Here is a 24744-nt window from a genome sequence, read left to right on the forward strand (position 1 = left end):
CTTTTGTTGTTTATTTTCATAATTTAAACAGTAGTAATTTATTTTCAACGCTTTTTATTTATAGGTAGATACCGGTAGGATGCTGTAAGGATACCGTTAATCGCTTACCTCACGATTTGACAGGTCTGGTTTATTGCAGAAGTGATCCTGTCTCACCTTCCAACACAAACGGCCAACCAGCTTCTCGGACAAATATGTGAGTTTCCACACGATGTTTTCCTTTACAGCGGAGTAAACGAAAATCATTTACCTATGTATGAACAGCATCCGTGGTCTAGTGGTTAGAGTGTTAGGCTCACGATCTAGAAGATCCGGGATCGATTCCCGATGGGGATATTATCGAAATCGCTTTGTGAAACTCTCTTTTGTTTGGTAAGGACAGTCTCACAAAGCGTGCTACGGAGGGCACGTTAAGCTGTTAGTCCCGGTTATTAGCCGTAAAACTGCCCCACCAACCCGCACGGGAGCTGCATGGTGGAATATGCTCCATACCCCCTCCAGTTGATTAAGGGTGGGATGTATATAGACTGTTTATGTATGTATGATTTATAGATGAATTTTAAAATTAGAGCCGTTCTGTTTTTGGGAACCTGCGACCTCACAATTAGAGTAAAGCGTTCCAACTAGGCTACAACAGTTATCAGATAATGTGATCAGACTATATCGACAATAAAATCTATGTTCATAAATTCGATCAAAAATTCAAATACTTATCTAAAATTGGCATGAAACACAAAACGGATCATGTAACGAATAGATATTCCAATCTCCCGCTAAATTAAATATAAGTTGCTAAATTGAATTCGGAGGAAGTTTACATAAATCGATCATAAATCAAATTGCGGGACCCGTTCAGGAAGCCACGGCGGGGCGGAGGCGACATGATAGCCGGTCTCATTGATATATTACATTTTACAGATAGACCTATTCAGATAGGCAGTCGCTTCTGTAAAAAACCGGACCTGTCAAATCTTCAGGTTAGGTTAGGTTAGGTTATGCAAAACGGGATAATGCTAGAGAGATGATGACAGATAGATACCTATTTGCGCCTCTGTATACATATTTACATACATATATAAACTTACGCTTTCCCACCGGGGTAAGCAGCGACTATGGAATTCTATTTGCTTTGATCCTGACACACTTCTCTTACTTCCTCCACATTCATCAATCGTTTCATACACGCACGCCGGTTCAGAGTAGATCATACTGAACCTCTTGCAAGGAGTTAAAAATTATATAGATGCCTACTTCGTATTCTAAGTACCTACTAATTAGTTAAATTAGAAATTATAAATGATAATGGTTCCGATTCATGCAGACACTTCCTAATTTTATTTAAAGTTACATGTGCTGTCAACTTGATACTGTCGACTAATGTAAAATTTGAGAGGGCAAAAATTAACGTGTGTTCCATAAATTTTATGCCTGTCGATTTACCGTACCTTTCGTTTTCGGTGGATAAGAAAATTACAGGTACTTATAACTTAAAATAAATTTAGGTGTCTTCTTGAATCACCACCACTTCCTATATTATAATATCTCTATTTTTACTTTTTATTCCCCGAATTTTTTCATTTCGTCAGAAAAATACATAAGTATTATGAAATATCGGGACATCGTGTAATATCCACGTCGACAAATAGTGAGATCCGCTCTTACCGCGCTTAGCTATCGAAATATTGCCGCGAAATATTGTATGCCTGGCTGAATCGAGGAGTCGAGGACGGATTGTCGAGGAGATTTGTACGAGAAGAATTATTATTAGGGTGACTTTTTGAAAGTGTCTAAGATACGTAGGTAAGTAATTTCGAATGCGCATTTTTTTTTAAATGATGATGTGACATGATGATTCTGCTGTTACAAGGAGCGAAGACGATCGATTAGGAACGTCACTAATTTTAACCACGATACCACTGCACTAATTGACTTTTGACATATCTTTCCCCGCCGTGCATTGAAATTGTTATCGGTACCTTTTAAAATTATAATTGTTTATTGTGCAGACTTCGTGGTCGCGTTGGACTTTGGTTTTGAAGGACCGGGTTTTTTTATCGCTATCGAGCCGTTGTCGTCGATTAATTCTTTCAAATATTTTACCTCTCAGACGACCCCCTGAGCCGAGGTTCGCGCCCAACTGGGCACCCTGAAGCCTGTTGTCTTAAACGTTGCACCGGTTGAGCCTTCAGCGCTCCAGTTAATGCTATCTGCGGTAAATCTACAATAAGTCACGTCAAAAAAAAGGTCCGAGTTTGATTCCCAATAGGAAACATTATCGAAATCTCTTTGTGAGACAGACCCATGACTGACCTATTATGTGACCAGAATATAGGAGGCTGAGTCACCTGAAAAAGTAAGATGATTCCATTCTTCGCTCCCGGGTTACTGGTCTAAACACTTCTACCAACCCGCAGTGGAGCAGCAGCGTGGTGGAGTATGCTCTATACCCCATCCGACTGGACAAATAGTCTATTTACTCGTATATCTATTGTGTTGCACCATGTTTTTTTTTTATGAATAATAATAGTAATAATATAAATATATAACTACGTAGTTGTTGAAAATCACTTGTAATGTAAACCTGGATTGATTTAAAAGATCTGTTGCTGTTTCAGTTTCTTGTCATTTCTTCCCCTCAGCCTTCAACAAGTTTATCCCTAACAATTACGTTGAATAAATGATTCTGATTTCTGTATTGTTCAACGAAGGAACCATAATTGTGCGTAACCTAAGTTCGCCAGATTGTACTGTATCTATCATCATCTGTGTTAATTTGTTTTGTATGTTGTGTGCAATAAAGTATATTTGATTTGATTTTGATTTTTGATTCGTCTTTAAAGTAAACAAAAAGCTTCTTCAAGATGTTTTTTGCCACTTATAGCCCTTCTTTTCTAAGGATTACGTGCGTGTGTATCTATATGTATGTTAGTTACGGATGCTCTGGATGTGTCATTCCCGAGAATGTTCCCAAAGCGGGAATTTTCCCGTTGTAAAAACTCTTTAATAAGAATACTGACTGGTTTTCTTTTTCAAATTGTTGTTCTTCCAGTCTTATCTGCCTAAAGGTTAAGTAATTAAGCTTGGTTTACATAAGTTTTACGCTTTTTTACTTCCGGGAACGTTCCCAAAGTGGGCACATTCTCGGGAACGGCACATCAGTACGTTATGCTTAGTAATAAGTGCCGGGGTCTCGTACGGCGGGCGGTGGAGTCGCCTTCATTTCCTGCCCGACGCCGCTGTGCCCGCGGCTAAGCCCTATACGTATACATAACTTCACAACGCTACGTTTAATATCAGTCTTACGTCTCATTTTGTGGCTTAAAGTCGGCTTTGCATTTTTTCTTTGGGGAAATATTACATAGCAGGGGAGAGTTGCGTACGAATGTTATTATTCATCTATACTTTCCAAACAGCTTCTATTCCAAACAGGAAAAAGCGAATAAAAAACATAACACGTTTGGCATGCCGTAAAATCCGACACAGAGTTTTTTTTATCTTTATTTTGCTTTGGGATTTTTATCTAATCCTATTGTAACCTTATACTTAATTATCAAAACAAAGAATAATAATAGGAAAAGATCTTTGTGTCAGATGCAAACTAGTCTTGCGGTGTCCGAAGCCTTTTTTTTTTTGACGTGACTTATATAGATTTGCCGCAGATGGCATTAACAACTTGGCCGGACAAAAGTGTCCGAAGCCGGTGTTGATAAAATGGACTGAAAAATTCCTAAGTTGTACAGTCATGAGCAATATAATGTACCCACTTTAGGACTCTGTCGCACAAAAATATTTGACATTTAGTGAGACTTACAGTTCAATTTGTCAAAAAAGTTAATGTGACATGGTACTAAAGTGTATGTACATATTAATGCTCGTGAAGTCATTGCGGTAATAGAAAAAGTAATTTCCTTTTCCCACCCTTACTTCGTGATCCATAAGAGAAGTAAAAATTACCATTATATTACCGTTTTCGACAAAACCAATTAATGTTGGGAGTCGTAAAAAAAGTCAAATAAATTGTGGAAATGCACGGTACAGATCATGGCATATTTTGGCATTATATTTCTTACTTTCACTTGATATACACCTAATTCCTCCTGTGGTTTAACCTTAATTTTGCTAAAGCAATATTTGGTTACCAGCAGGTAAGTGATATGATTCCACCAAGCGACGACCTTAAACGATTATTTTCCACCAAGTTACCTCTCTCGTTAAAAACCTCATCACAGCCCGAACTCTAATTTCTTCACGCTAGCAGGCGCTGGCTAACGACTTATTAAGCCAACGACAAGGAAAAAACTGGATTTACCCGCTTCCTTCAAATGTAAAATTCGAGCTACCTAAGTTTACCAAGTATATAATTATGTTATGTTAAGTGCATGACCTTATTTATATGATTCATCAACATTAATTTAAAAGCCACGCTGTTGTCGGTGTAGCATTCTCCATGCTACTTTTTAGGGAAAAATAGGGTAGTGGTTTCCCTCTTGCCTTCCGCCCCGCAGTACTCTGTCTGACGTGAGTGGGATGGCGTCCAGAGTAGTCTATTTCAAAGCTCTGAATAGTACCTCTGTCAGGTTTCAGGTTAATGTCCCTGTGACTTGCCCCTTCCCTCCTGCATTGCCGTACCGATGGCTCTCAACTCCGCCTCTGCAACCGTCGAGGTCTTAACCCGTATCCCTGGGCAAGGGTTTTACTTTATACCTCGTAGGGCTGGGTACAGATCACGCAAGAACTCAGTTTTATATTTATATAAAGGCTTGAATGGTCTTCTTCTTATCGTGTGGGTTCTGAGATAGATTTCCAACCCCATCAACCCTGGTGTCAGAGTTACTATTGAGCCAAACAAAAGCCCCTGCCATAGCTCATGTACCTAACGACTACTAACTTACATCAGTAAGTAGTAACCGAGACCAACGGATTAACGTGCCTTCCGAAGCACGGATCATCTTACTTTCGGACAATCAGGTGATCATCAGCCTGTAATGTTAGTCCTACATTTTCCCGTATTTTTGAGGGTCGCAATCTACCCCACAACTCACACAATAGGAGAAAAAGTCCTATGTTGTGCTTTAAGCTACATACTAAAAAATAACAAGTATGAAATACCATAAAAAAAAGTAAAGTAAAAGAAAATAAAGTATATTTGATTTGATTAGATTTTTTGATTTGATCAATGTTAATCAATCCACGCGAACAGTACGCGGATTTACGTTGCAGTGTAATAAATACAAAATATTAATTTAACATTTCCGACAAGAAAAACACCTAGGTACCATCGTTTTTGGTACAATAAAGTAGACATTCAATTTTTTTTGTTACGGTTTCACTAACTCCCTATATAGGTATCGATACAATTCGAATTCCCGCACATGCAATGTGTGATTTATATTCCACATTGCACTCTGCGGAATGAACCATTACAAGCAAAAATTACACCTTCCTCCTGATTTACCGTGATTCAGCCTTTCATGTAGCCTTTTATATTCACCCTAAATTATGGCTTCACTTTCAGATAGCGTCAGCGATGAAAGAACTAAAGCTTGAAGCTCTAAGCTCCAGGTCCTCGTATTGATGGTAACCTATACAGGGTGTTAGTGACATCGTAACGAAGACTTTGAGGGGAGCCTAATATCAAGTGAAATTTTCCATCGCAAAAGTAATAATAACCCGGACAGGTTGATGAGGTTGCTAATACACCTCACAACCTACACGATAGAAGAGAAGAGATTAACATGAATTTTTCCGACACAAAAATTTCATTTGATATTAACTCGGACTCTTGGTCTGAATCACCTCTCAGTATTCGTTACGTCACTAACATCCTGTATTAAAGCGTAATTGCACCATTTGCACCTATTCTCTTGATGAATGTACATTCAAACTTTGAAAGTAGGTACACCTGATGAAGCTCGCTTGTCTCAAACTTGTCTGCAAGGAAGGCACAAACTAGCTGTATGAATAGCTCGGATTGAGTGGGTATTACGTTTTGAAACCGCACCTAAAATACCTCAGCTCAAATGTCTTGCGACTCTACAACCATTTTATGAGCTGTAACAAGAACGCTGTGTTCTAATGTATTTTTTTTTATTTACTTACTTAATGCAACTTAAGAGCCGTGATAGCTCAATTGGTAGAACGCTTGCCTTTCACTTTGAGGTCGCAGGTTCGAATCCAGCACAGGCATTAACCTATGATTGTCTCTACCTACCCCGACGGGAAATAGGTGTGACTTTATGTAAGTATACATACTTAAAATTTAGATATATTCAATGTAGAGGTAGGATCTTCAGACTACTTATTATTAGCGGTTCAACTTATACTGAAACCAGTATCCTACGACCCCTGAAGGGTGTCTTAAAAACCCGTTGCCTTTCTTTGGGCGGGCGATAAAAATGATAAACGCCGGCAGCTGGACTCGACCTACAAAGCAGAAAGCGAGGTGTTACCGTGACGCACTCACGTCTCATTTACACTGGGTGACCACATTTTATGGAACTATGGAGATTTGTCATATGTGTATAAAATTACATAAACTGGAAGGGCTCGGGGTCCGGACCACTGAATCCGACTTTATGAGTTTAAATTCATGTTCGAATCCAGGTTTTTTCCCCGGTTAATAGCAATAGGCTCGCCCTCATTACATGGGACTTAAACATAACTGGCGAGGAAAGTGTACCCGCTTATCGCTATCGACTCACTAGGGTCGATTAATTGTCTCAAATTTTTTTCTTTCAGACGACGACGCCCGGACCCGAGGTTCACGCCCAACCGGGCACCCTCAGGCCTGTTGTCTTAAATTTTGTACCCGGTGAGAGTCCCCAGTTCTCCCCATTTGTCTGGCCAAGTAGTTAATGCCATTTGTAGCAAACCTACAATAAGCAGGCCGTCGGGGTCGGTATCGGGGTTCTGAAGTGTTTGGTGTCGCACGCTGATTGGCCACCTCTATGGCTAAAGTAATCGGACGGGTTCGTATTGTAGAGGTGAGGAACTAACTAAAATTAGTACCAAAGCCGTATAATCACATCGTCTTACTAAGTACTATTACTAATTTTGTGATTAAGTTTCTCTGTTCTTTACGGCACATAAAACTATCGACCCAGCTGTCGCGTGTCAGCTCAACAACACTGAGTCAGCTGGCTTCAAGCCCACACACCTGCAGCAAGTAGTACTGCAGCGTATTTCCGTTCCCCTTTCAGATGAGTAAGTCCAACATAGAATCAAGAAAAAAAAGTTTAAAACTAAAACTCGACTACACGGAAAAATCACGCTCTAAAATGTATGAAACAAGAAAATAGGTATATTTTCTACATTTCTCTGAAATTCTTCCGAATAGTGATGTTCTCCAAATAGCCGTGGTCGAATGCCGTAGTAAGCAAACTCTTAAGACTTCACTATTCGAAGGAATTTCAGAGAAATATACCTATTTTCTTGTTCCATACTTTTACGAGCGTGAATTTTCCTTAGTCGGGTTTTAGTTTTTAAACTTATATTTTTATTATTTATTGAGATGATCCATTGTTGTGTTCCATTGTATGTTTTAAGCAAGATTAGTAGATAAAACCTATTCGGAACATGTCTGAGCAGTTATGTTATCAATTCTAAGTAATTATCATGTAAATACTAACCCGCGGGTAAAAGCTAGTAAGATGTTCATATTTGAAATGTGCAAATTCATTCCTTTCATTTCATACCCATTGGGAAAAATATTTTTTTCGTACTCAGTTTATGTCCTCTAGAGGGCGCCACATTGAATTAAGCGTGACGTCACATAGCCTATAACCACCGGACAATCAAGACGCTTCTAGTGACACCTCATTTGTTAAATTCTGACAGATGGTTTAGAAATTAGGTGGGAACAGACATACATACATAGCGGTCAAACACATAATCTTCCTCTTTGCTTCGCCGCAGTTGGGTAAAATATGAGAATATTTTTTTACCTGGATTAAAACTAGCATGTCTGTTGCGAGAATTTTGTAACACCCGTCCGCTTCGACTCAGCTCTCGTGAATGCAGCATTTAGTCAACTCGCACCTTATGTCTTTTGTCAACAGTCACTTCAGCTTTCTTTCGTGTAATTTACTCTCGCTCTACATCACTAGCCGGGAATGCGGAAGACTATAAAAAAGATAGCCAAGAGCAAGCCGGGAGATACCGGGAACGTTACAGGTCGATTTTTTTTATGAATACGTGCACACAAACATAATAATATAAATAGTCTGTATACGTCCCACTATTGTGCACAGGCCTCCGCTCAATCTACCAAAGGGAGTATGGAGCACTCTCCACCACGCTGCTCCAGTGCATGTTGTTGGATGTGTTTATCCTACCAGTCCTAGACCAACAGCTTAACGTGCCTTCCGAAGCACTGATACTTTTCGGTCAATCAGGTGATTCAGCCTGCAAAGGCTTGGCGAAACAAGCGATAATCTCACAAAGGGATTTTGAGAATGTTCCTATCGGGAATCGATCCCGGACAAGATCGTGAGCCCAACGCTCTAACCACTATACCAGCACTGAGGTTATTACACACAAACTCGAACATTACAAAATATTCCCGCCCAGGAACGCCTTCCGGTGTGGCGTCTGTGTGCAACAAGCTTAATGATTCGGTTTATAGCCCTTACTTAGGTAGGGACTTGTGAAACGGACACACAAAATCAATCTTATAAGTCTTCCATTTTTAACAAAGCATGGAACCCTAAAAACAATGTCCTAACTTTTGAGCACTGCAATGTCACCCTGCAATCTACATTCACACGCTTTTTACCTCTCAGGCCACGGCTCCCGTAGCCGATTGAAACAAATGACGCTCTTACCTACACGTTAGAAAAGACCCAGTAGAGTAGTGGAGTATAGAGTATACTCCATGCTCTTCCAATGAGAGGTCCATGAAGATTGATGGGAGGTCCGTACCCAGTAGTGGGACTTAGCATTCATGCATGCAGTAACCTTGACTCTGTAATCACTAAAAGTTAATCTATTCTCCCATAAGTAAACCGCTATGATCCTTTATGTCACCAAACTTGCAGCAATGAGTTTTTAATTTATAAGTGCAATTATCACTAACACACTTAGCTCGACCATTACAAACGGCGATACATCTCCTATCACGTTGGTCTAACAGAAAGCTCCGTGAAGCGTAAATACTTAGTTCATCTTGCGATGCAGGTACTTATAACCCTAATTGGGAACACAGGGTGTTAGTGACATCGTAACGAAACCTTTGTGGGTTGATTGAGCCCGGATGACACTGAGTTGATATCAAGTGGAATTTTCCGTCGCAAATGTGTAGAACTGATAATAATTTAAAGACACTTAAATTTACATGAATTTTCTGACAGGTAATTCCACTTGATATCAACTCAGAATCATGATCTGAATCATGTCACTCAGTATTCGTTACGGTGTCACTAACGCCCATACTTACCTGTACGTACTTGTATGGAGTGTAAATGACATCGAAACAAATACTGAGGGGGGTGATTCAGAGTTAACAATATCAAGTGGAATTTTCCATCGCAAACGTATGGAATTGAAAGTAATTTTAAAAAACACAAACAATTTCATGAATTTTCCGAGGGGAAATTCTACTTGATATCAACTCAGAATCATGGTCTGAATCATTCCCCTCAGTATTCGTTACGACGTCACGCCCCGTATAGTGCCTTATCTTTTTTTATCTTCTATCGTGTGGGTAGTGAGGCCACCAACCTCATCAACCCTGATGTCAGGGTTACTATTGAGTCAAGGCCCCTGACATGGCTCATGTATCGACTACTTACTTACATCAGTAAGTAGTAACCGGGACCAACGGATTAACATGCCTTGCGAAGCACGGATCATCTTACTTTCGGACAATAGCCTGTAATGTCCTAATTAAACTAGGGACCACAAAGTAATTTTTGTGATATGTCCCCACCGGGAATCGAACCCAGGACCTCCGGATCGTGAGCTCAACCACTGGACCACGGAGGTCGTTCGTCGCAGTGCCTTATATTACGCATGCATTACCAATTATCCACCTACAAGCCCCGCCGCCTGCAAAAGCCTCGACATATACCAAACATAATGTAAACCAGCATACCTACTAACTAAGCATACATACGATGGCATAACTGTTTGTTCTTTTGCAACCGCTGGCAATATGCTGAGTGGTTGTTCGGGCATTGTACGTACGAGAGAGTGTCTATTGTCATATCGTAGCTTTAGCTTCAAGACTATAGATAGGTATATGGTAGCTTGCATTTTATACGAAGATAATATAGCTGTCTTAGATAGTTTCTTTAGCTAGTCTCTAACTCGACTCATTGTTGACTTGCCTCTTATGGCATTCTCTAGTTGGCCCGAGTTTCGAGATACTTAGGATCATAACTCACTGACACACCACAGCCCCGTGGCCTTACGAAAGTACTTACTTACGGAAGATTATAAATGAAAACCAGTAAGTATTGATATTATATTTAGTTTTGTGTTAATAAGGAAGAAGGTAATAGGTGCGACAACAAATTCAAAATTGCATGTCGAACTCCAATAAAAACTCTAAACTGCGTCAATTTATCGAACACCATGAAATATTTTATTATTTATTTATTCAGTAAACCATCATCTCCATACCTAACCTGAAGATATGACAGGTCCGGTTTTTCACAGAAGCGACTGCCCGTCTGGCCTTCCAACCCACGAAGGGAAAACCAGCTCAATACTGGTTAGGTCACATACCGCCAAAAACGCATTTCTCGGGAATGTGGGTTTCCTCACGATGTTTTCCTTCGCCACTGAGCACGCGATAATCATTTAAGATCATCAAACATGAATTCGAAAACGTTTTTTTTAATTCCTACCATCATCATCTTCCTAGAATTATCCAGTTTTACACAGGGTCCGCTTACCTAATCTGAAAATTTGGCAGTTTTTCAATTTCTGGAAATGTTGTCAATTACCATGGTCCATTGTCATAAAGGCTAAAAAATAAGACCTTATTACCTATCTTGATTATAGATGTAACTAACTACAAGTACTCCTAAATGCCAATAAAATCTCATGACGATAAATCCTCCTACGCGCTACCCTTCAGTAAAATATCACTTGCAGGGTAACCCGAAAAGGGTTCTGAATGAAGACGCAATTGGGGTTTAATATAGTAGAAGCCCTTGCCACAACGCGTATTGTATATATACTAACAGTATAGCTAGTTCGCACGTTAATGTACATTATGTTCATTAACCCTAGCGTTAATCATAATCATATCCCGTTTTTCACAAGCTCTTGACGCTTGACGATTTGACAGATCCGGATTTTAAACAGAAACGACTGCCTGTCTGAAAACAATTGAAGTCGTGTACTAGATTCGAGATAAATTATGAAAATCTGATTACTTACTAAATAAAGACAGATCTAAAACTAACGGAGAACATTTTCTTTTTTTATATTTAACTTATTTATACATTTTAATCAAAAACTTATGTCGGACGACATTTTATCACGTGTTTTTATCACATTTTAACACGAAATTACTATGGAATTTGTGCTTTTTCATACAAATTCTATAGTAATTTCGTGTTTTGACGTTTTGTAAAAAGTAACTGGTTTGAATACTTAGTTGGAAAGTACCCTATTACAGATAAGATGACATGAATGTTCCTCACGATGTTTTCCTTCACCAGCACATGATACTCTGAAATCGAAAATCATTGGTTTAGGCCTGTGCTGGATCTCACTTTGCATTGAAAGTGAGTATAAGTTCGTCAGGGGAACCCCTTCAAAACATAGATAAAATTCTATAGTAAATAGGTATGTTGAAGGCATATTTTACTTAATTAGTTTTGGATGTAACTATTACCTATTGTAAAGGGTAGAACATATTTATTCTTTCCTTTAAGATGCCGATGGAAAGCACATTTAGACATATCGCCTAATAATGTAACATAGGTTGTAACAATAATGTACCTACCTACTATCATTTATTACGATAAATTTTAAGCATTACTCTGTACCTACTATACTATTAAGTATTTATTCATAGCACCCTTTAAGCAGCGCCATTCTGCAGCCAGCGTTCCTTGAACCGCGACGATCGACCCTCAAAACTGAACCCTGACCTTTCACGATGAGATTTACATACACCTCAACAATTTGCAGCCATTACTGTGAAACTTCCACCAAAATTACTTTCTAGATATGCCGTAACACGCTAAAAGCGAGTTTATTTCCAGGCATAATAAAGGCAGAAATAATAGAGCCGTATTTAATGTAAAAAGGTGGGTAAGTATATCGCCCTCGTTTGTAAATATATTAATAACATTGTTTAATGTTTTATTTATACAGAAGTGTGTTTACCAAAGAGTAACGTTACTAAACTTCATGTTTCATGTTTATACGACCGCTGAATAACCCAAAAGCAATAACGTTCAGCGTAAAGTAGTGACGGATATATATTTTGTTTGGAGTAAACTTGTAAAGACTAAAAATATATGAGCACGTGGGTACGAGCCCGAAATATCGGAACATATCGCGAGAGACGACGGACGACGGGCCACGACGTATCCGCGGCGCTAACCTTTTTGCGCGTCAGTAAAAACATCAAATCTCACTACAGCAAAGGTCGACCCAAATCGAACCCCTGCCTTAGACAGGTATTCATAAAATGGCGTCATCGGGCGTATAGAGCCTGGCGGCCTGCGTTCGGCAGGTGCGGATACAAAGGTTAGGTGCCGGCGGGTGGAGGCGCCAGCCGCGACCACTCGCCCCCTGACCTTTACCGCCTCCCGCAGTCGCCGCGCATTGCCACGCGGCGACTTATCCCTGAAAGTGCCGGCTCATAATAACATAAGATATAAACGCGCTGCGCTACGGGCGGCGCGCGGCGGCGCCGTGCGGCGTGGAGTGTGAGCGCACCTGTCCGGGCGAGGCGAGGCGCGCACTGCTGCAGCCGGGCGGCGCGGCGGCGCACACACAGCGCGCATGCGTGCCGCCCGCTATTAAAAAATGAATTCCTGGTTCCCGCACTGTGGGCCGCACGCCGATCGCAGTCGCCGCGTTCCGCTCGCTATTTTTGCGCGGTGAGCCGGGCCGCGCCCGAACACGTCGCGAGTGGAGTGTGCGAGTGGCGGGAGTGTGTGAGCCTGTGCTCGGCGCGGCATGCGGCGGCCGGCGCGCCGCTAGCGGGCCCCGGCATGGCGCGCCGCCCGCCGAGCCCGCTCCGCGCGCCCTCAGCAGCGCCGCCACAGCCCCGGCCACCGCGGGGCGCTCCGCCACCCGCCGCAGGCCTGCCGTCGCCGCCGCCAACATGACCGACCTGCAGGCCACCTTCGAATTCTCCGTCGAACTCTACAAGTTCTACAATGTGGACCTCTTCCAGAGAGGGTAAGCTCGACACGCCGCTTGTATTTGCCGGGGCCTTATTGAATAGTCAAATTACTTTAATTCGTTCCGATTCCTTCGACGGCTTCTACAATTCGCCGCCGTCGAGTCTGAATAGGCCCCAGAGCGAGCCTCGCAAAGAGGGTTCTATAAATCGCAGTCAATTAATAGTCTGTCGTATGCAATGCGCGACATAATGGTCCTTATCAAAATGTGGGGCGCCGATAACGATGTGATAGATGGTATCTACGAGTGTTGTGGCTCTTAGACAGTTATTGATTGTGAGCGGCCCTGCTCCGGATCCTGCTTGTTTATAAATTATTATGGAAATTGTTCTGGACGAATGAGAAAAACCTCGTTTCTCAAACTACACCTTAAAGTGCTTCCTCGCTACACCTTTAATAGCTTTTTAAATATCAGTTAAGTAAGTAATCTTTGACGTCGTGTCACTGAAAAGCTTTGCTAGCAATAGTTCTTTTCAACAGCGTATTCATTTGTCACTACGAATCGCTGCAACTACGCAAAAAGTAAGACAGATCCCTAAAGTTCTACAAGCAATTACTTAAGGATGCTTAATATGAAGCTATTTGAGCCGGTACCGGACTACCTACTGCTTAAGAAGGGTATTATCTAGTGACCCAGTTGGAGGAGTTACATAATTAGTGGCAAAATAAGCGAACAATAAGACAGGCAGGTGTCAGGTTGCTAAGACTAGTTATTGTGACGTCCATCGCAACGGTCAGAAGTAGTTAGCAACGAACAAAGTTACCATTATTAGGGATGTTTGTAGACGAAGGCAAGATTGGGGGCAGCTTTTAGACGCCCGATGCTCTTATATAGGCATAACAAGTCACGATCTTGATAAACTCGATTGCTTGAAGAACTGTAGCAGGCCCCTCGGGAAATTTAGGCTAAAAGGACCTCAAAGCACCTCAAAGAGAACGATTTATATAGAATGTTAGTGACACCGTAACGAAAACTTTGAGGGATGATTCTGACCATTATTCTGAGTTGAAATCAAGTGGAATTTCCTGTCGGAATATTCATGATTTTTGGATGAAAAATTCTAGCGACTGTTCGCATTGTTCAAGATCTTAATTAAGTAAATATTTCCGACAAGAAAAACACCTACTATCGTTTTTAGTACAGCAAGTAGGCGTTCTATTTTTTTTAGTTACGGTGTCACTAACATCCTGTATAAAGCACAGACGTAATAGTCTTCAGAGACAGACCTAGTGCAATCTAGAAACGGTTTGTATTATTCACGACAACCAACTGAAAGCCGAAGCTACGCAGCGAATTCTGCTCTTCAGTGTACCAACATTAAAATTTAAAACATTTCAGCATTGAGAATATGATTGCGGAGAATATTCTAATTTTTTAGATTTTAAACTTTAAATTATAATGTGGGACAAAAATAACACCAGTTTTACGTTCCTCAATTAAGACAGTCCAAAGTTTCGAACTATCGAACGTTCTAAGACGTATAATAAATTATGCACTATACCTAATTTACTAGTGGTAACTATATAGATCTATAATAAATAAGTAGGTACTTACATACGCTTATCGCTATCGACCCACTAAGGTCGATTAATTCTTTCAAATACTTTTCCTCTCAGACGACGCCCAGACCCGAGGTTCGCGCCCAACTGGGCACCCTCTGGCCTTTTGTCTTAGACGTTCTACCGGGTGAGAGCTTTCAGCGCTCCCCATTTGTCCGGCCAAGTCAGCAATCTGCGGCAAATCTACAATAAGTCACTTCAAAAAAACGAAGGAGCTACTCATGAGAATCACTAAATGTTTCTGAATGCGGCTTTCATTGCTAAGATCTGAATTTCTTCAAAAAGACTACAAAGTAAAAATTCGACGAATGAAGCCGGTTCATATGGCTAGTACCTATTAAAAGAAATTCTACCAAACAAAGAAACCCCGAAAGTGTTTGAGAATGTCAAAGGTACTTTTCTACTTCATTAACTTAATCTCCTAATTACAAAAGCGGAATGCTAATGCATTCAGTATTCAACAAAGCAGTGGATTTATAAGGAAAATTCTTTCACAAATTCAGACACGCCATTTTTCAGTTTCATAATCAAAGTAATGACGGTGCAATTTCGCATGTTTTGTACAAAATCCTCTTGACTTCTTTCAAGGACGGTTTCAATGAATTTTTTAAGTATTTGTATTCATAAAAAGCCCTTGAAGCTCCCCATTTGTTCGGCCTAATAGTGAAATAAGGTTGCCAACTTTTCACCTTTCTCTTTTTTTTTAAATTGAGCCATCACACGCGTAATTCTGTCGTGGTAAGAAAAACCATACCTTAGTCGTCAGCCCGGAGTCCAATACCATAAGTGACTGCAATTTGTCTTTTTGATGTGACTTATTGTAGGTTTGCCGCAATGGCATTAACTACCTGGCCGGACAAATGGGGAGCGCTGAGAGCTCTCACCCGGTGCAAAATTTAAGATAACAGGCCTGAGGGTACAGCGTCGTCTGAGAGGAAAATATTTGAAAGATTTAATCAGCGATGAGCGCTGAATGAGGGAAATCGTCGACCACGCTGGCGGGGTCGATATCGGGGTTTACAAGTTGTCATCTGAGCCCGCTACACGTATTACATCAAAGGCTTCGACCAATAGCCGTGCGATGTTTATCCACTACAGTATTCATTGCGTCAATTGTTCAAAACCCACGATTTAATAAGGCAAAAAATAGTGACCGGTTACGATCACAAATATCTTTGATTACTTATGGCTCTACCGACCCTATTAGTAAAAACGCGCGTAATTTTGCACATAATAAACTCACACTACGCACCCGCATTAGAGCAGCGTGGTGGAGTATGCTCCATACCCCCTCCGGTTGATTGAGGGGAGGCCTGTGCCCAGCAGTGGGACGTATATAGGCTGTTTGTTTATGTTATGTTATGTAAACTCACACTATCCCATCGGGGTAAGCAGAGACTGTGGAATTCCGTTTGCTTCGATCCTTGACATACTTTTCTTGCTTTGTCGTGCTTTTTAAGTATTTTTATGCATATATTTTACTACAGGCTCCCCACCCACATTCCCGAGAAATGCATTTTAGGAAGTATGTGACTTAACCTGTATTGGGCTGGTTTTCCCTTCGCGGGTTGGAAGGTCAGACAGGTAGTGGCTTCTGTAAAAAACTGGACCTGTCAAATCTTCAGGTTAAGTAAGCGGACCCTGTGAAAAAACGGAATAAAGCCAATGAAATACCTCCACCAACCCGCAGTGGAGCTGCGTGGTGGAGTACGCTCCATACCCCCTCCGGTTGATAGAGGGGAGACTTGTGCCCAGCAGTGGGACGTGTATAAGCGGGTAATGTTATGTATTTTGTTAATTAACAGGTCTATGCTCTTTCAGAATCAATTACGCACAGGTATTACAGAGCACTAACTCTATTAGACAGGGTTCGTTTGCCAGTCAGAGGGTTGTAGCCCCTCTATTAAATTTTAAACCCCTTTGTACCAACAACATACTATTGAGCGAGTAAATGAATTAGGTTGGGCCACTTAATGAAAAGTGCGCGTTGAAAAGCCGATTTTAACGAAGAAAATTGTACCTTTCGAAGTAGACATACAAACATACAAGTCATAACTAAGTGTTATTTATCTTTTTTATGGTTTGTTTTTGCCCCCGCCGGCGTGGTCGACGATTTTCCTCATTCAGCGCTTATCGCTATCGACCCACTAGGGTCGATTAATTCTTTCAAATATTTTTCCTCTCAGACGACGCCCTGAGCCGAGGTTCGCACCCTCAGGCCTGTTGTCTTAAACGTTGTATCGGGTGAGAGCCTTCAGCGCTCCCCATTTGCCCGGCCAAGTAGGTAATGCCATCTGCGGAAAATCTACAATAAGTCACGTCAAAAAAAAAGTTTGTTTTTGTATACTTACCTAGTTTTTATCCAAATACAGATATAATCTACTTTATTGCACCAAGGTAATAAAAACAATAACTACAAAAGGGACTTAACCAGGTGCATGGCAAATGGCGGCCTTATCGCTTAAAGCGATTTCAACCAGACTTAAACTCAAAAATATGTGTAGTTATTAGCTAACATAGTTAATCTTTGAATCGTTATTTTTTACATAAAATATATTTTTTGTCGAACGTCTCATCCGCCTAAAACTATTGCAACTTCTCAAAACCTTTATAGACGATTCTCACCATACAGTGCATTAAGTAACTGTATAATGCTTTAGGTTCCTTGTAAGTACTTAAATAAATAAATAATAATCTAACCTATCGCCCGTAATCCTTCGGGGCAGGCAGGGTCACAAATAATCAGAAATAACATGCAACCGCTTTGGATATTTGCCCTAAGATAGACATGTTGAAGGATCACTCATGGTTGCAGCCAAAGAATAAGAGTTCAGGGGATTTAAAAAGGCCATATCGAAGCAATTCATTTAAAAAGTAACTAAAAAAAAACAAAAATAAGTGCGCCATGTCAACAAAATGTCAAATAGCAATATTGCAGTTTAGATGAATTGTTTCGATGTGGCCTTTTTAACTCGACAGCTGTTTATATCTTGGGCATGTCTTAAAATAACTCTTAAGCATTAAGTACTTAATTCCTTTCTAATGCTTCAAATAAATACCTATAGATACCTGTTCGCGGATCGTCCCAAACCCTATAGCTACACTTTCAACTCGGATGGACAGCTATTCTGTCTCCAATATGACCGGGTTTTCAGAACAAAGTTTGTCTTTGCCAGTCACATTCAAGCGCACGAGAGAAGAGACTGACGTCGCCGTTGTCAGATACGACAAGGAGAACTATAATATATAGTACACTTCATGTATTACAAATTGAGTAACTAAATAAAATGCACATCCTAGAATCAGATATAGACCTTTTGCCCATCAGGCATGCTTTCTCGAGTGCTTTCTAGGCCAGAGTGAACAGACACCTTCTGGGGAGCTCGCTCCATCTTAGGCCAAGAGCAAACCCATCAAATGTAAAAAAGGCATATCACTAAACTAACACAGATATAGAAAAAACGAGTCTTTCTAAGTACATACATAAACTCACGCCTATTTCCCACCGGGGTAAGCAGAGACTATAGAATTCCATTTGCTTCGATCCTGACACACTTCTCTTGCTTCCTCCACATTCATCAATCGCTTTATACACGCACGCCGGTTCAGAGTAGATCGTAAACCTTTTCTAAGGACATCTCCAATCAACATCATCATTAACGTCTTCATCTCATCTTTCTAAGTACTTATGACGAAGCTTAATATTTTGGCAAGATTGTAAGAAAAGTATCGTTAATTCCAGCCATTAACCAAGACTTTATATAGAAACACAAATGGATGCCAAGATATCACAATGGTTTCCACGTGTTTGAAAATAAAATGTCTTTTCCGTCATAGTCTTCTTTTGACATGAAAATATAAAAAAGACGTAAGTAAATGCGCAGAAAAAATGGGTAAAACTTTCCGCATTATGGATTTTGATGTAATTTTTACTATTCCTCATAGGAACTACCGCGGTAGCCCAGTTGCAAGAAGGATTGACTTTCACTATGAGGTCGCAGGTTCAAATCCCAGAATCGGCCTCAACCACTTATAATTCGAAATCATAATATTTACCACGTTCTCAGCGGTGAAGGAAAACATCGTGATGAAAGCCACAATACCGATAAATGCATTTTCGGAGGTATGTGACCTAACCTGTATCGAGCTGTCCATAAAAAAAAGCTTTCATCTCGAACTCCTCCGTGCTTCGGAAGGCACGTTAAGCCGTTGTCATGGCTGCATTAGCAGTTGTTAATAACCACCAATCCGCACTGGGCCCGCGTGGTGGTTTAAGGCCGGATCTCGGTATCCATCCATAGGGAAGGCCTGTGCCCCAGCAGTGAGGACGTTAATGAGCTGGTGATGATGATGATTATGTAAACAAAACCACGCAACAGACAAGCTACTTTCAATCCAGGTCAAAGTTTGTGGTCTCAATTCTTACCCGGAATATATTAAATTGAAATAAAAGGAGGTATTATGGAAGAAAATAGTTTTATTGAAAAAAGTGGTTTTTGAAAAAATCGCTTACGTGGTTTTTATTACTATGGTGACGATATACAGATACGTACATTCTATAAATTCTTCGAGTATATCATCCGAAACCACTAAAAAGCAAAGATAAAAATGCAGAAGGGATGGTCCATAAAACGTCGTGCAGGTAATAAATATCTTTATCGTAATGGCAATAGAGATTATAGGTGTTTTATTGAAGTACCATCGGATTTTTGGAGAGGACGAAGTATTATTTTTTACGTGACTTATTGAAGCCTTGGACTTAATTCAGAAACTGAAAAAGTTTTTTTAAGTATTCAGAATCATAATATCGTAGTGCCTATACTTATCACAATTGGCTCTACCTGATGATGATGATGATGATGGTGACTCTCCACCTATCACGGTGAGGTGTCAGTACTTAGATCATCTTGCGATGGATGTATCTCTGAATACCGCTATTGGGACTTAGAGCTTGTTTTATGTTACATTATACCTATTACCTATTATTTCTTTTATTGTTTTTTCATGTTATTTATAGTCTTATTTTTCTTTTTGTTTCCTTTTTTCATTCAATGTTTATTTTTATTGTATTAGTTTGTATATAGTTTTTGTTGTATGTACTTTAATAAATAAATAATAATAAATACCTTTATTATTTCTTATTTATTTATTTGTACACAATAGAACAGAGGAAAGAAACATATAAAGAAATCAGACAGTACAGGTAAGCTTAACTCTAAGAAAGATTTCTTCTAGCTGACCTACGCTTTCTTCATTGATTCTTGTTAGTAGATACCTATTAATAAAAAAACGAAAAGTACTAACTACCAACAATACATCTACTAACAAGATTCTTAGTTGATCATGCGATGCTGTACCTCTGACTGCCCCAATTGAGAATATAGACGTGAGATTTTTGTTCGTTCCTATTACCTATTTGTCTGAGAGCTAAACTACTCAACAATGAAGCTGTCAAAATGTAAGAATTTGGTAAGTACATGAAAAAAATATTTTTGGTTTTCATGCGGTAGTTATATTTTATAAAAATCATCTCCTAAAGTAGGCTGAATGACTTTTATGCCTTTGCCTTGGCTTGGTTAGTATTACAATTTTAAGGTTGTCGTGATTTCCTTACATACCGAATTGCATCAGAAATCAGAATCATTTATTCAACGTAATTATCATGGATAAACTTGTTGAATGTCAATGAAACATTTTTGAATTTACGTCACTTCGCAAAGTGTTATGACTGAGGAGAAGAAATGACAAGAAACTGCAACAGCAGTCATCTTTTAAAAAAATGAGAGTAAGTTATTTGATAACTAGAGGAACACATTCAATACCAGACATTTAAGAAGGTAATCATTAATCTTATAATAAGCTTTTTTACATAAAGTAAGCTTCACGTGACCTTTAAATTTATTTTCTGATAAATTTAAAATATTTTCTCGTATTTTATCGCTCGCTTTAAAGGTACTTAATCGATTCTCTCTCTGCCAACCCTACGAAGGACTTGTATCGTATTATATTTTCGGGAACATGATCGCTCAACAAACGTGGTTTCAGCGTCAAGGTTGTTGGTTGTCTGAAAATAACCATTTTGTTTGTTTCACTCGCCTCGTTGTAGTAGCTCAATTGGTACTACGTCTGAATTCGACATTAAAAGGTCATTAGTTCGGTTCTCGACTCAAAGGTTGTAGGGCTATATACATTAAAATAAGTACCTATGAGGTCCTTGAGGACAACAGACGCCAAAAAAAAGCTCTAATATACGTATAAGTTTAATTAAAAATACTATACTTAGCCTAATACATTGAATTTTTTCAATGGATTTCCTGGTTTTGTTGAGCTTAAAAGATGAAACCAAATGTGCCGTAAAAAAACCCAAAAAATCCAAACGGCAAAAATACCTAATAACGTATCTCGCATGACGCCAGAGAAAAAAAAAGTATTAATATCTGTATTGTACCGTTCAGGACCAGGCTATCACAATGCAAAATATGGTAGCATAACGTAATGAGAGTCGTATTGTGATTATTGGAACCAAGTATTTTCACATTCTACAATAAGAAATGTGTGAAAAAATGACAATGGGCACTTTTGTATGAAACTTGGTCCAAGAACCTCCACTGATGAGACTTATATGTAATGAAAGCTTATGCTTTCTCTATGAATCTGGCAAAGTTCTATCAGATTCTGTCCCGGGGTTCTTTTTTTACGGCCATGTTTGTCCTGGCTAAAAATGTGATAAAATACAATGGGAGCTAAAATCGACTCAAGATTTGTTGCTGGATAACTAAGTCTACATAAATAATTATGTATCATATTGTATATCATTTTAAAGAGGATCTTTTCCAGAATCTGAAACATAAAAAAAAAAACAAAAAAGTCTATATGTAAGCGAATTATAGTCAATTTGCATCTGCAGCGCCATTGTTTCTCGGTAGCTAAGTTCAAGTTTCATGCCTTTTACCCCTTCCAAAAGTATCTTACCGATTTTTTTTTATATTGCTTCCGGAATTTGATCTGAGTGATAATAACAAGAAAAATAAATAGACACCTCTCCGATAGAGACCGCCTAAGCTATTGCCTATTGCAAGAAATCGTCATCATTAGCAAGTCATTACGGTATTGCATATTATAAGCTTATCAGCAACTTGGAACTTGGTCCAAGAACCTCCACTGGTGAGACTTGCATGTAATGATAGCTTATACTTGTCCTATGATTCTGGCAAAGTTCTATCAAACTCTGTCCTAGGGTTTTTTTCGGCCATGTTTGTCCTGAGTGTACAGTAGTGGACTGCAAAATGACCTCAGGATTTGTTGTCGAAAAACTATTTAACTAAGTCTATATACATAATTATATATCATAATGTATATCAATTTTAAAGGGGAAGGTTATCAGAATCAGAAACACAAATAAAAAAAATGCATTAAGTATGTAAACGACTTTTAGCCAACTCACGTCCGTAGCACCATTTTTCTCAGCAGCTACGTACGAGTTTCGCGCCTTCCAACCTTTCCAAAGAAGCCCAATCATTTTTTCCTTCTTCTGATATTGCATTCTTAACCTGACAAGTGACAACAAAGAAAAAAAAATTCGTTGTACCATTCGGCATTGTTTATAAGACAAGATATAAGCCTGGATTAATAAAACAAGATTGTGGTGAAAGAAAACATACTACATTTGCGTCCTCCCGCATTCTAATCATGTTACGTCTGTTGGATTATAATGACTAGCCTTTGAGTACGTTATCTTGCAATAGGTCCATAGCTTACGCGGCCTCTATCGGAATGGTATCTATTCTATTTCTTGTTGTTGTCACTTGACAGGTTAAGAATGCAATATCAGAAGAAGGAAAAAATGATTGGGCTCCTTTGGAAAGGTTGGAAGGCGCGAAACTCGTACGTAGCTGCTGAGAAAAATGGTGCTACGGACGTGAGTTGGCTAAAAGTCGTTTACATAATGCATTTTTTTTATTTGTGTTTCTGATTCTGATAACCTTCCCCTTTAAAATTGATATACATTATGATATATAATTATGTATATAGACATAGTTAAATAGTTTTTCGACAACAAATCCTGAGGTGATTTTGCAGTCCACTACTGTACACTCAGGACAAACATGGCCGTAAAAAACCCTAGGACAGAGTTTGATAGAACTTTGCCAGAATCATAGGACAAGTATAAGCTATCATTACATGCAAGTCTCACCAGTGGAGGTTCTTGGACCAAGTTCCAAGTTGCTGATAAGCTTATATGCAATACCGTAATGACTTGCTAATGATGACGATTTCTTGCAATAGGCAATAGCTTAGCCGGTCTCTATCGGAGAGGTGTTTATTTATTTTTCTTGTTATTATCACTCAGATCAAATTCCGGAAGCAATATAAAAAAAATCAGTAAGATACTTTTGGAAGAGGTAAAAGGCATGAAACTTGAACTTAGCTACCGAGAAACAATGGCGCTGCAGATATAAATTGACTATAATTCGCTTACAAAAAGATTTTTTTTGTTTTTTTTTTTATGTTTCGGATTCTGGAAAAGATCCTCTTTAAAATGATATACAATATGATACATAATTATTTATGTAGACTTAGTTATCCAGCAACAAATCTTGAGTCGATTTTAGCTCCCATTGTATTTTATCACATTTTTAGCCAGGACAAACATGGCCGTAAAAAAAGAACCCCGGGACAGAATCTGATAGAACTTTGCCAGATTCATAGAGAAAGCATAAGCTTTCATTACATATAAGTCTCATCAGTGGAGGTTCTTGGACCAGATTCGCCCATTCTCCTTTAGTAAAACTTCATGTGTCAATTTGAAGTTGATTTTAGCCTCTCGTCTTTCGCCATTATATCCTGGAACGTGTTAAGTAGAGAAATGTTACCAAGGATACATTTTAGACTTAGCACTGTTTGGCAAGTATTTTGAGTGTTTTAGAATACTATACAATAATTTAATTTGCAATAACAGTACAATAAGATGTTGTTACAATTAAGTATATCACCAGCTTACACGTAAGTATGCAAAATCAAATTGTCGTTTTTTAAAAGCGCACCTGCCAATTATTGTTACTCTGCCAATTAACTGACTATGTTAGGTATTGTATACCGTAACCAGTGGCGGCTCTAGGGCGGTGCGAGCGGTACGACCGCTCCGGGTGCCGTATTAGGGGGCGCCAATATCAACAGAACTGGTCCACCCTGGCCAGCAGCCTCGTATCTAGAGGGGAGCAACTGGGTTTTGTATTTTGAAGGGCTGAGGGGCGCCACTTTAAGCTCTCGCACCACCTACTCAAATATTTTACTAGGACCACTACTGACCGGAACATGCTCTTAAATAGACGCTTGACAAGTCGTTAGTGCGATGTATAAGCAGCTTTCTGCTTCAGTAGTTGCTTGGGATAGTTTACAAACTCTATTAAAAGCTTAATTGAAGTTTACTAAACGAAGAATGATGGGAAAACCTCTCCGTTGTAGCAAATACAAACATCCTGCCATATCCATGTTCCAGAGAAATTGTTTAGGAAAGCTTAGGCTGCCGTCAGACGGACTGCACCGTAGCAACCGCGGGCAGTCGGATCAGCAACCGCGCGCAATCGGATCAGCAACCGCGCGCAGTTAAATCAGCAACCGCGGGCAGTCGACTCAGCCACCACGAGCAGTCGAATCAGTAACCGTACGCAGTCGGATCAGCAACCACCGGCAGTCGGATCAGCAACCACGAGCAGTTAAATTATCAACCGCGAGTAGTCGATTCAATAACCGTACGCAATCGGATCAGCAACCGTACGCAGTCGAATCAGTAACCGCACGCAGTTGGATCAGC

General features: G+C 39.7%; 2 protein-coding genes across 8 annotated transcripts in view; one reads left to right on the top strand and one right to left on the bottom strand.

Moving 5' to 3' along the window:
• LOC126372577 (nuclear envelope phosphatase-regulatory subunit 1) overlaps positions 1-24744 on the bottom strand; it is a 598500-nt gene that overhangs the window by 468634 nt on the left and 105122 nt on the right. The gene's annotated exons all lie outside the window — the stretch shown is intronic.
• The window catches only part of LOC126372430 (protein FAM135A), a 43880-nt gene continuing 31894 nt past the window's right edge, over positions 12759-24744 (top strand). Inside the window, exon 1 of one of the 2 annotated variants that reach the window (XM_050018176.1) lies at positions 12759-13368. In XM_050018176.1, the coding sequence (XP_049874133.1) occupies positions 13292-13368 (77 nt within the window). In that variant the 5' untranslated portion in view covers positions 12759-13291. The remainder of the gene's footprint in view (positions 13369-24744) is intronic. The other variant, XM_050018175.1, reaches the window with a different exon arrangement.

The sequence above is a fragment of the Pectinophora gossypiella genome, chromosome 14 (assembly GCF_024362695.1).
Source record: "Pectinophora gossypiella chromosome 14, ilPecGoss1.1, whole genome shotgun sequence".
Classification (NCBI taxonomy): domain Eukaryota; kingdom Metazoa; phylum Arthropoda; class Insecta; order Lepidoptera; family Gelechiidae; genus Pectinophora; species Pectinophora gossypiella.